At 35.3% G+C, this 12,668-nt stretch overlaps 2 protein-coding genes and 1 pseudogene across 2 annotated transcripts; all 3 read left to right on the plus strand.

The window, feature by feature from the left end:
• Positions 1-176: 176 nt before the first annotated feature.
• Positions 177-6,570, plus strand: LOC142505164 (E3 ubiquitin-protein ligase RGLG3-like; annotated as a pseudogene).
• A 491-nt stretch (positions 6,571-7,061) lies between these two features.
• LOC142505829 (uncharacterized) lies at positions 7,062-9,385 on the plus strand. The gene is made up of 4 exons (XM_075618945.1): positions 7,062-7,259; positions 7,655-7,843; positions 8,186-8,405; positions 8,962-9,385. The coding sequence occupies exons 1-4, from the start codon at positions 7,135-7,137 to the stop codon at positions 9,214-9,216; spliced, it is 789 nt and encodes a 262-aa protein (XP_075475060.1). The 5' UTR covers positions 7,062-7,134; the 3' UTR covers positions 9,217-9,385.
• A 793-nt stretch (positions 9,386-10,178) lies between these two features.
• On the plus strand, positions 10,179-11,682 carry LOC142504747 (aspartic proteinase nepenthesin-1-like). The gene has a single exon (XM_075617532.1). It carries the CDS (start codon positions 10,217-10,219, stop codon positions 11,597-11,599), a length of 1,383 nt encoding a protein of 460 aa, XP_075473647.1. The 5' UTR covers positions 10,179-10,216; the 3' UTR covers positions 11,600-11,682.
• Positions 11,683-12,668: the final 986 nt, after the last annotated feature.

Genomic DNA, 12,668 nt, shown 5'->3' on the forward strand with positions numbered 1-12,668 from the left:
TATAAATAAATAATAATCTAATAAATAAAACATCAATTTTCTTTCAAAACGAATTCAATAAAATTCGAAATATAAACACCCATCTAATAAATAAAACATCATTTATTTTTTATTTTCTACTTTCAATCTGTTACCTTAAATTCAATGCACATGTGGGGCATGTCTAACTAAAGTCTAAAACTAGTACGTTGACACGGATTTACAGTAGTTGAAAATCTTTAAAACTATCTGGAAAAATGGATTCTTTGATGGGAAAAAAGAATCGGGCACGTTCTTAGAGTGTTGCATCTTTCCCTGCCAGAAAAAGGTGAAAGTATATCCTGAAATTCCACTCGAGTTCTGCTGAATCACTACTTTTTTCTATATCTTCTATATCTAGAAGCTATTGAGTTATCCATCTTTCTGCTGAACCTATTAAGCTGTAGGTGTGTATTAAATGTTTAGTGTTTATATATATCCCGAATATGCGCTGTAGTTGTGAATGTTTTTACCTTGATTTTAGTTGTGGGTGTTTTTCTTGAATTGTTTGGAAATTTTCGTGGATGGGTTTGTGTAAAAATAAGTAATTTGCAATTGCTTAGAATTTATGGAGTAATTGCAGTCAAAGTTGGACAATTCATGGGACTTACCAGATCTTCAATGATAGGTGGTCTAACGTTTAGAAGTTTGTGATATAGTAAGATTCTTTGCAGAATTGGTTCCATCAGGTATCTTGCTCTGTTTATTCTTTAGATTTTATGACGCATTCCGTTGGATTTGAGGGCTTATTGTCTGTTTGGGAGTGTGATACTGTTACACACCACTGTATATAACATGTGTTGGTATATGATTGGCTATTGAGTTGACCAATTCTTGTATACTCATGCTGTAGAAACCACTTTACCTTTTTTGACAGAATATTTTCTTCTCGTTCTTAGTAAGAGCAGTTTCTCTCCATTTTGCTTATTTCTTATTCCTCACGATCACCGATCAATTGATTCGGATTACATAATCTGTGTGGATTTAACAGATACCTGGTATTAGACTGAAATGTGGCGAAATATCGACTTTTATGGAGCGCACTCCCACATTCTGTTGGTACATAGAGTCTAATTATATGGATTGTGGGGGAAATTGTGTCATCTGTCTTGCTGTAATGAGGCTGTAGCATTATGAGCGTGGATTGAATGTATGATCCATCTCATATCGCAAGTGTCATTATAATTTAAGCAAGTTTGAACCGTTGGTTGAGGAAATTATGTGCACATTCAGATATCAAAATATCTGCATTTCAAGCTATATTCATTTCTCGTGTCCAAGGATCCGGAAATTATAAGGGATGGCTTGCTACTGGGGATGGCCTTTTATGCTCATACACATGTAAGTTTGAAACCAATGGAAACGTTGATAAAAACAAGAAAGAGCAAGAGCTCGCATCAGCTAGTACGTGGGAGGCAGACAAAAAATATAACTTTTGATGCCTGTGGAACGTGATGTTTTCCCAAAATTGGGCAACAATGTGCAAATATATAAGTTAGGAGGTTTATGGTGGCTTAGAGTTGAGACTTGATTTTAACTTGTTTCACGTGAAACCAATGTGGCATATTTTCCTCAACCTTATTCTCTTTACTTTCTCATTTAAGTAGAGTTCCCCGGCCCCCTAGATTTGTTTGTTTTCTTGGAAATTGAAGGTGAAAAACTACCTATATACTTTGGCATTCATCAGATTCACTAATGGAGTTTCGCTTGACCAGTTTTTGGTATATATGTTAAACAATGTCCTTGGATTCTTTCTTTCTGGAAATATTATAGAATCACCTTGCTTGGAAACTGTTACTCTTCTTTGAGTCAAAAGAATTATATATGGGCCTTTTGAAGTCCTCAAAAATGGTTTGTTCAATCCAATTATTTGAGTTACTCCCTCTATTTTTTTGTATTGAACTTACCATCCTTCTTTTTGTATGCCCCTAAAGAATTATCTGCTTTCTAGAATAACAAATTACTTCTGAATTTCCCTTTTGCTTACTCAGCTCCAACTTTGAGGGTATGAAAGTTAGTGTACCCAAACTTCTCACTTTCAAGTCAAGATAACATATCAATTAACTATGGAAATATTTTCGTTAATGTTTTGTAAGTTGGGATAAACTTTGTTTTTTGTAGAAATAGATGATTTTTTTTAATGCGCATCTTGTCAAGGTGCAATATTTTGTTTCTCTGAAGATCATTGCGATGTCTTATTATTATTTTTTTTATTGATTTGGGAAAATGTTGAGAAATGGCTTCGGGAGATTAAAAAAAGTGTAAATCATGTAAAATTTGTTTAGCGAATTTTATTAAATAGTATTATGTTTGAATTGATATTTGTGTGGATGCAATTGGGTGAGACTTTTTATATTTTAAAATATAGTATATTTCTTTATTAAATTTTATAAAATAGTATAATATTTTGGGGAATTGATGAATAGGTGAATTGATGGAATAATTATGCTGGCAACGCTAGGAGAAATAGGTTTGGGTAACTATAAACTACTATTGTGCAAATATTTCTCATTTTGTGTTGAGACATCTCTAAGTGTAAATCGCATATCTCAGACAGTCCTTTAAAATTGTCTATGCAGACCTATTCTGCTATCAAGTTGGAAACAACTGCATCTAAAATGGGCAACAGTGAATCATCACCTGATGAGCCCTATGAAAATCATCCGGATCAACCAAATTCAAATGTAGGATACATAGTTAGTACCCATAATCGACCTCCATCTCCAGAACATCCTAGAAGCTCAACACAGACTACTCATCAGCATCATCCTCAAGCTTATACAGGAGCTTCAGTAAATGATAATCATAGCAAGAAACGGCACACTGCATATATAGCGGATACTTACGACTCATTGGAAGAGGTACTCAGTTGCTTCAGTTGTCATTATATTAAATTTTATCTTAGCTATAGTAATAACAACGGTAAGAATCTTTTATATGTTTTGAGAAAATGAGTTTTTTTGAAAATGTATTGGAAAAATAAATGTATGTTTAGTTTTTGTTCTTATGAAAAAACAGCATTATAGCGATCATATTGTGTAAGATTTTGCATTATATGAAATACGGAAATCAAAACACACACGCACTCTGTTTTTATTGCTTTGAAGTTTACAACTACTTTTTCATGACTGTTATTCCCCATTTTTTGCCTGTTCATGGATCAAGAAAACATGACCACATTTTGGGTGTAACTAAGATGTGCTAATCTGTTTCCAGGTTATCAATGCATTAAGAGAAGCTGGCTTGGAATCATCAAATTTAATTCTTGGTATCGACTTTACGAAGAGCAATGAGTGGACAGGTTGATTCAGTTACAAACAAGTTCTTTTTTTCTTGTTTGTTTTTGTGTGTGGTGGGATCTGATTACTTGTGAGAACCATCTAACTTGAGAAGGTTGTAGGAAAGCATTCTTTCAACAGGAGAAGCCTCCATGCAATTGGTAGCACACCCAATCCGTATGAACAAGCCATTTCAATCATTGGGCGGACTTTATCTCCCTTCGATGATGACAATTTGATACCTTGTTTTGGATTTGGTGATGGTCAGTGTTAATTTCTTAACTGTAATAAAATTTATGAGATCTGTCAGACGCTTACTCTTTTTTTAAAAAAAAATGCAGCAACAACCCATGATCAATATGTCTTCAGCTTTTATCCAGATCATCGACCATGTAATGGATTTGAAGAAGCACTTGCACGATATAAAGAAATTCTTCCTTTTTTAAACTTATCTGGTAATGATCATAATTTTTCCTTGATAGTTGTGTTTAATCCCACCAGTGGTGTGTATTTTTCTTGTCTGAAATCAGATAATGTTGCCTTCTGGATGATCAATGGCATGGAACATAGTGTGGAATTGACGTTTGTTAACTTGTATTTGGCTATTATTACGAGTTTGTACTTGTGATTTCACATTTTTTTTTCTTAATCAATTTTAGAGTTGGTTGAATCTAGCTCAAAGGACTCGTACAAGTTTAGAGAGATAAATCAACCTTGTTGAATTTTCCAACCTTTTCTTGGTACAAGAGGGTAAAATGAATTGATTTTGATCTATGCATCTCGTCTTCTTTGGTTACCTGATGTAGGTCCAACCTCATTTGCTCCAGTAATTGATGCTGCAATTGATATCGTGGAGAAGAGCAATTTTCAGTATCACGTACTTGTTATCATTGCTGACGGACAGGTTCACTTTTTTTTTTATGCTGTTGATTCTGAACTTTATGATGCACTTAGAAAAACCATTTCATATATCTTTGGGTACAAAAACTCTGCCCCCTGCCATGGAAGTTTTGGATAGTTGAAATGGCATCCTTTGTGGTAGGCAAATTTAGCACTTACTCTGGTTACCATTCTGGAGGGGTGCAAGTGTAATGTTCGCATAACTGCAGGAAGTTTAGTTATCTTCGTTCAAATTCTCTGGTAAAATTTCTGTATTCAAGGAGTAACTTAGAGGTTTGGTATGAACTTAGGTTACTCGGAGTAGTGATACACCATCTGGAAGGTTTAGTCCTCAGGAACAGGCAACTATCAACTCTATAGTCACTGCAAGGTAAATGACTTTATGAATGATAATTGTAGGCTGATCGCACTTGAACACATTTAATTCATACAGTGTTCCTCACTCATGTACGCCATGGCCTTTCAATTACAGTGAATATCCTCTTTCGATCATTCTTGTTGGTGTGGGGGATGGTCCTTGGTATGCGATGAAAGAATTTGATGATTACATTCCTCAACGAGCATTTGACTAATTTCCAGGTACCAAGAAATGCTAGAAAATGGTGATTTTCAATTACCAATGATGTGCAATCTGTGAGGTGGTCTTACATATTATGTTGTTCACACTATTTATCAATTATGTGATAGTTTGATTGATATTTTGGTACCAAATCTAAAGAGAAACTTGAAATAATTGTGAAAACTTCTGTTTGTATCTAATTTTCACTCAAATTGTGATGCAGTTTGTGAACTTCACAAATATTATGTCTGGGCACTCAAATATAGAGAAAAAGGAAACAGCTTTCGCACTTGCTGCTCTCATGGAAATTCCATCACAATATCGAATATCAATGACCCTTCACACCAAGGAGTAAGACGCTATTGAGAAATTCTATTTCTAACAAAATTGTGTGATAAACATAAGGCATCCCCTTGAAATCGTTTAGGAGTTAAGACTTTCATACCTTCTGTTTCTTGGATTAAACCTACCATATTGTAGTTTCTCATTTCTTTCTTGGTAACCTTGTGCAAATCAAGTAGTAATCTAAGCAAATGAGAAAGCAAATCATTTGGCATACTCATTGCCACCTTCAAGAACCTTGGTCATTGACTCATGGTGGTTTGAGTTGTGCCACATGTTCCCTTTTTCAGAATTATTTTTCATGATTAAAAAATTGTGATTGTTTTTAAAATTTTCTTTGTGAAGCAAAAAAATTGCAGGTCCTGGGAGACTACCCTTACCTCCTCCACGCAGAGTATTAGATCATGATAATGCTATTAAGTCATCTTCGCATTCGTCGAGCTTAGAAGCTGTTCAATCGAGATCAGTAGATGAGCAAGTAAGCTATTTCCCTTCAACTATAGCCACTGACATTTGTTCTGTGCCCTTTTTGGGGTGAGGGAGGAAGGTTGTTCTGTTTTTTCTATTTTTTTTAAAAATATTGTTTGTTAATTTCCATGCCAAGGTCTGCCCAATCTGCTTGACAAATTCAAGGAACATGGCTTTTGGGTGCGGCCATATGGTGAGAATCGATTGCTGATTATACTTGAATTAAATGTCTACCACTAACGTGAAGCCTGATTCTTCCATAGTTTTTCATGGGGACTTTAAACTTGCATGTTTGTTGTCATCACTAAAATCAACACTTCATATTTGAGTTCTACGCCTTTAAGATCAAATTAAATGGATTACATCATATAGAGACAGAAAAAATCTTTTAAACTTGTCGACAATGATTTTATATGCCACTTTCATAACTGCAGAAAGTAAGGTGTTTCGGAAAAACCTACAATTTATGTGAAACAATTTAGTTGGACCAGACTTCCTAGGCTGAATACCGTCTAGCAACCTCTACTTCCATTTATCAGAGCAGTCCTAGATCGTGTAATGAAGGGGTTTGAGTCTGAGATCTCATATGAAGGACCGAGTATGTACAAAAGAAACTCGTAAAACGAACACCATATTCGATACAGCTCAGAGACTTCTTTGTGCTATATGTGTGATATATTAATCGGGATTATGTGGAATATTTCAGACATGCAAGGACTGCGGTGCTTCCATATCTTCCTGCCCTTTGTGCCGCCAGCCCATAACTGCCCGTATAAGACTGTATTCTTGAAGGCTAAAGCTCCAGGAATTTACAGCTAGCTCTTGTATACACATATGTTGCTTGTAAATGGATTGGTATGCTGGTCATTATGTATTAGTGTATAATATGTAAAATATTTAGATGTGATTACACTTCTGTTTTATGAATATATTGTTGGAGGACATGAGCTTTCTATAACAATTGTGGCTTGAATTTTATAAGCATTGGAAGACTTTGAAATTGAATTATCCCACGTCTTTAGACATCAAACGAAGATAGCTTTTCTGTAATAAATCAAATATCCTATTTAATGAGTAGATTTTAATCTTTACCAATATGTATCTATGTGATTTTTTTAAGTAAGTGTTGTGTGATTTAATTACTTTAGGTGATGTAACTTAATTCATAAAAATTAATTGATAATAGATTCAAATAAATATTTTAAACAAAAGTGTATTTTCGATCAATTTGTGAAAAAATATATTATTTTTTTATTATAAATATGACAGTCTTATGGATAATCTCACAAAATATCACGAACAATATTTGATTCATTAATATTGCTTCGGCTAATACATAATGTTTAAGATGACTAGGTATCGAGTTCAAGATCGAAACAATTCAAAAAATAAATTTAATGCGAATATCTAAAGAATATTTTTAAATAAATTAAAATTACATCTTTGGCTAAAACTAAAATCTTTGTATCCAAGGCTGTTATGATGCGCGACTCTCCACGAAGAACAATATTTGTTTGGCTTTTTGTTTCCTCGTTTTTGGGATAGTTCGTAGGCCGACAAAGTGGAGTGATGCCGCGTGATGTATCTCGGTCACCGTCGTATTCGCGGCGTCGATATTCTCGTTCACCCGTCGGCCACCGCTACTCCAACCAGCGCAGCACCCGCCGTGATCGTACCCGATCTCCTCGCAGTAGGTCGGCGTTTGCTACTTACCTTTTGTTTTACCCGAATTTCCCGATTCTTCAATGCCTTGAATAGTACTCTGTTTCTCACTGCAATTACATTTCAGTGGCTCTGTGGTGTTGAAATGTTGTCGAGTTATCATTTCCTAATATGATGACTATGCTAATTGCTGGTGTTATTTTAACGAAGGTGGAAATGCTTTGGTTTGAGAAAGAATGATTTTTTACAATTAAAATTGTGAATGAAATTACTTCTGAACGAAGTTAGCTACTTTATGAAGTTCGGTGTTATGACAATTGCGAAAGAATTCATCTCATTCTTTTGTTGATTTTATCATATTTAACGTGACTAAGTAGGTGTAGGGACAAAATACCTGTTTCTACAATAATAATTATGATTGTGGCAGGCGAAAAAGCCGCTCCCCTGCTTCGAGGCATAGGAAGAGCCGGTCACCAACACCAAAGCGCCACCGGAGACGCAGAAGTCGAAGTTCATCTTTGTCCCCTTCGACAAGATCTCGTAGTGCAAGTTTAACATCAGCTGAGAGAAAGGCTGTCAATTTCAAATTGAAAAAGGAGGAAGAAGAAAGGATACGGTAAAAAACAGTTTCTCTTTGGGTCTTTTCGTGAGGGATTTTTTTTGTTATCTGCTTGCACAGGCAACATGTTCAAGGTCAACGTTCAATGACTTTTCATTATTTATAAGTTGGAGTAGAGCGGTGAGGTGTTCGTTTGTCTTTGTTCTGATAAATTTATTTCTGTAAAGATAAATTTAGGAGCTTCTGTGTAAGATGCAGCCTGTTAGATGACTGTAGTTTATTACAAGTAACACTGTCATTCTATTTTATATGTTCTTGAGTGTGAGAAATTTGGTTGTTGGCCAAAGTTTTTCATGTTATATCGTGACATTTGTGAGTTAAGTTTATCAGTGCATGCAGAATGCAGCATGAGGCAGAGCTTAAACAATTAGAAGAAGAAACTGCGATGAGAGTGGAGGAAGAAATTCGTAAAAGGGTCGAGGAGAAATTGGGTTCTGAAGAGGTCAGGTTAGAAATTGAAAGACGAATTGAAGAAGGTCGAAAAAAGCTCTTTGATGATGCTAAAGCTCAACTTGAAAGAGAAAAGGAAGCAGCTCTTGCTGAGTCAAGGCAGAAAGAAGTAAGCTCCTTGAGCCCAGCTTATGCATAACTTTTTTTAAAAAAAATCATTTTTAACAAACAACATATATTATGATTCATTTAACGTGGTATGTACAATATTGCATAAGGTTTGTTCTTTGGAAGCTTTTTTATGGTGGGCATTAGCCTGTACTGAAGTTATGGCTTTGTAGAGGATGCAGTTCCACCCATTATATACTTAGATTCTACTATATTGTTGCCAACTGAATAATGCTTAAATTGTAATATAATTCATACCACCTGATTGACATTCTGGTAAACTAATCACTAATTTTTGCAATGGCTCCAGTGTCTGGCAATTTTACCTTGACCTCTACTTTGTTAAAATTTGAAGATTTTAATTTACAATTCCCATTTTGGTGTCATTTTAATCTTCTACGTCAATGCATCAAAGTGTATGTTCGTCGTGAGTGTTCACTGCACTACATTTATGCTAGTATCATAATTCAATCATGATTTATTCTACACGAAGTGTGATCCACAAAAATTAGTCCGATTCCCGATTTTTCATTGACGTGGTGTTTTTATGCCAACAGGAACAAGCTCGGAAGGAGAGGGAAGAGCTTGATAAGATGCTGGAAGAGAATCGCAGAAGAGTAGAAGAGGCTCAAACGAGGGATGCCCTGGAACTGCAGCGCAAAGAGGAAGAAAGACTGAGGGAGTTGGAATTGATTCAAAGACAAAAGGAAGAGGCTGCTCGAAGGAGGAAGATTGAAGAGGAGGAAGAACATTTGAACCAGACTACATTATTGGGTAAGAGCAAGTCTCGAGCAAAACTGATCGGTCTATAAACTGGCGTTGGTCGTTCAAACAGGTTGTAAAACAAGCAGGGCAGACTTTACAGATGTACTCCTTAAACATTGTTTTTTCACAAGCCATGTTTCTGTTTTCTGGGATGCGTACATTATCATGGACTATTGTGTTATTTCGAGTGCAAGACTAAGCAAGTTTTTAGTTTTAGCAGTTTTTTCGGGACAAGGTTAGAAGTTAGTGCTTTGAGACTCATTGCAAAGGATTGGTTTAAGGTTCAAGAAAAAGGAGGTTCCTGGCACGTACTTATTTAGGAGGGGTGCGCCAAGTATTACTTAATATTTGTAATACATAGTGATCAATATTATAATATTTGTGTGAAGGAAACTTGGTGCCATTCCAAAACATTTTATATTTCTCTGGAACCCATAAAGAGAGGCATTTGGATCTGCACTAGGCGATGCTGTAGGGTCGTTGGATCATTTGTAATACATAGTTTAACTTAAATAAATAAATAAAAAACTCCCAATGGTAACGCGATTCCTTTCTAGCTACTCGATGTCCAATCTCATACACTTGTATTATCTATGAGGTTCACGATAATTACGCTTTCTTCCTCACGCTAATCACACTTGAACCAAACGTGTACGCCGGCGTGCGCAGCTTAAATCGCTAAATTATTACCAAATACATAATATAAACCTGTGATGCGTGTATATAATGCAGTCTATTTTTTTTATTAAAATGAAAAATCACCAAATTTTTTTTTTATGATTTTTGTTGAATTAATAATATGGCATGCAATGAATTGGTTAAGATAGTGCAGAGACTGGCGAATTTTCAAATCAAATATGGGTAGTTTTTGGTGGTTTTTAATTTGGTTTTATTATATTGTCACAGACATCAATCACCGGCAAGATATTTGGGCAATCGAATAATAGAATTAGCCATTATAATTCATGCCATTCTCCCCACCCCTGATGGTTATATATACTTCAACTCCATACCAACTTTGTACAACAAGATTACTTCCAAGAAAATATGTCTTCTCTTCGATATTCTGGCATCTCCTCAGTCTCATTAAATCTACTAATTCTTGCTGCAACACTTCTTGTTTCCCCGACCCTTTCCACGTCTAGACACGCATCACTTCATCACCCCCATGCGATCGATACTGGGTTTCGAGTACCCTTAAGACGAGTCGATTCCGGGAAAACCTTCACCAAGTTCGAGCTCTTACGACGTGCAATGGGTCGGGAAAAACAGAGGATTGAACAGCTTCAAGCTATGGTCGTGTCTGCGTCAGATCACCATGCTAATGACTTCGAGTCCCCTATTCATGCAGGAGAGGGCGAGTTTTTAATGGAACTCTCTATTGGAACTCCACCAGTATCTTTTTCAGCTATACTCGACACGGGAAGTGATCTGGTCTGGACCCAATGCCTGCCCTGCAAACGATGTTTCCCTCAAACAACCCAGATTTTCGATTCCGAAAAATCTTCTTCGTTCACTTACTTGCCTTGTTCCAGCGAGCTTTGCAGCGCACTGCCCTCGTCTTCTTGCGATGATGGACAAAGCTGCCAGTATACATATTTGTATGGTGATTATTCGAGTACCAAAGGTGTTATGGGGGTCGAAACGTTCACATTCGACAATGTTTCAGTCCCAAAAATTGGATTCGGCTGTGGTTTCGTTAACGACGGGAGTGGATTTGACCAAGGGGCGGGGCTGGTGGGGCTGGGCCGCGGAGATCTCTCCCTTATTTCCCAACTCAACGTAACAAAATTTTCCTATTGTTTAGCATCATTCGATTCAAACAAACCCGGCATGCTTCAAATAGGGTCCTTGGGTAAAGAACTTACAATGGAACCATTAAACAAAGCAACCCCTTTGATAAAAAATCCATCTTCACCTACGTTTTACTATCTTTCCTTACAAGGAATAACAGTCGGGCACACGCGATTGAACATTGAGAAATCGAATTTCCAAATCCAAGAAGATGGAACTGGTGGCATGATCATTGATACAGGCACAACCATTACCTATCTCCCGAGAAATGCATACTATCTTGTTAAGAATGCGTTCGTTTCGCAAATGAAATTACCCGTAGACAAATCTCCTTATGGAAAAGTGTTTGATCTTTGTTTCATCCTACCGACGTCAAATGGTACTTCTAGTATTGATATTGAGGTGCCGAGAATGGTGTTCCATTTTGAGGGGGTGGACTTGGAGTTGCCGGAGAAGAACTACTTCGTGGCGGATACGAGCGGAGTGGCGTGTCTGGCTATGGGGAGTTCGAATGGTATATCGATTTTTGGGAACTTTCAGCAGCAAGATTTGTTGGTGGTGCATGATCTTGTTAAGGAGACTGTAGGTTTTGTGCCAACAAAGTGCGATCAAGCAAGCGATAACAAATATCATTAGTTTATGATTTTAGTGTGGGAACGAGCTACTAAATAAACACATAAACCAAAGAGGGAAATAATATTTCAATGAGTTTGGTTTGATTCTCGTGTTTTTGGAAATTTTGAAACGAGCATCACTAGGCCAAATGAGCAGTGACAGATGAAACTTAGTTTTGATCAACGAAATGGTAGCTAATTCAACAATACTTTTTTTTGAAAAAATAATAATTATACATTAATTTCCAAAAATACACTTACCTATCGCTAGTTGGACTCACATTTTACTTGACAACATAGACTAAGATTGTAATGGTGCAAGGATGTCGCGTGAGATGATCTTGATAACTTCATTTAATGTTGATCTCAATGTAAACGATAACTTCATCTGATAATTTTGTAAGGATTAAATGATGTTGAAAGGTGACGTTGAAATATTATTTTTTATTTCATAAAATAAATGGATATTTAAAAACAAAATAAAACTAAATATAATTGAAAAAATAAATTTACACAAAGATTTTAAGTACTAATCCTCTTTTCCAAAATCTTCTTGATTTTATTTTTATATATTGTAAGTTTTAAAAAATTTATTATATATTGATATAAAAGTTTCACCATTTAATACTTATTTTGTAAAAATTTTATTTTTTTAAATAATTATTTATTTATTTTTATAATAAATATACTTTAAATTTTCATCAATCGAACTTTCAAATTAAATTTTATAAGCGAAATTTTGTTACTTTCAAATTTAAAAACTAGATTTTGTTATTATGTATTTAAATTAAAATATTATTATTATTATTATTATTATTATTTGTTATGAATTTTTATTTTATAAAAAAAATAAATAAAATCGAGTTAGTCGGATTAATTGGGTATTTATTTGGGTTGGCTATTTTCGTGTTGATTAGCGTCCGATTTGAATTTTTTTTTACTGGTATCTTACATCAACCGAATCGACACTCCTTAAAAAAAAAAGAAGCAAAATGGAAACAAGTATCGGGATGTTTTGCTACGACAAACTTCAAGTTTCATCGATCTTGATGATTATAATTTTTTAGTCTTTTGTTCGATAGATATAAATA

Source organism: Primulina tabacum, chromosome 10, assembly GCF_025594145.1.
Source record: "Primulina tabacum isolate GXHZ01 chromosome 10, ASM2559414v2, whole genome shotgun sequence".
NCBI lineage: Eukaryota > Viridiplantae > Streptophyta > Magnoliopsida > Lamiales > Gesneriaceae > Primulina > Primulina tabacum.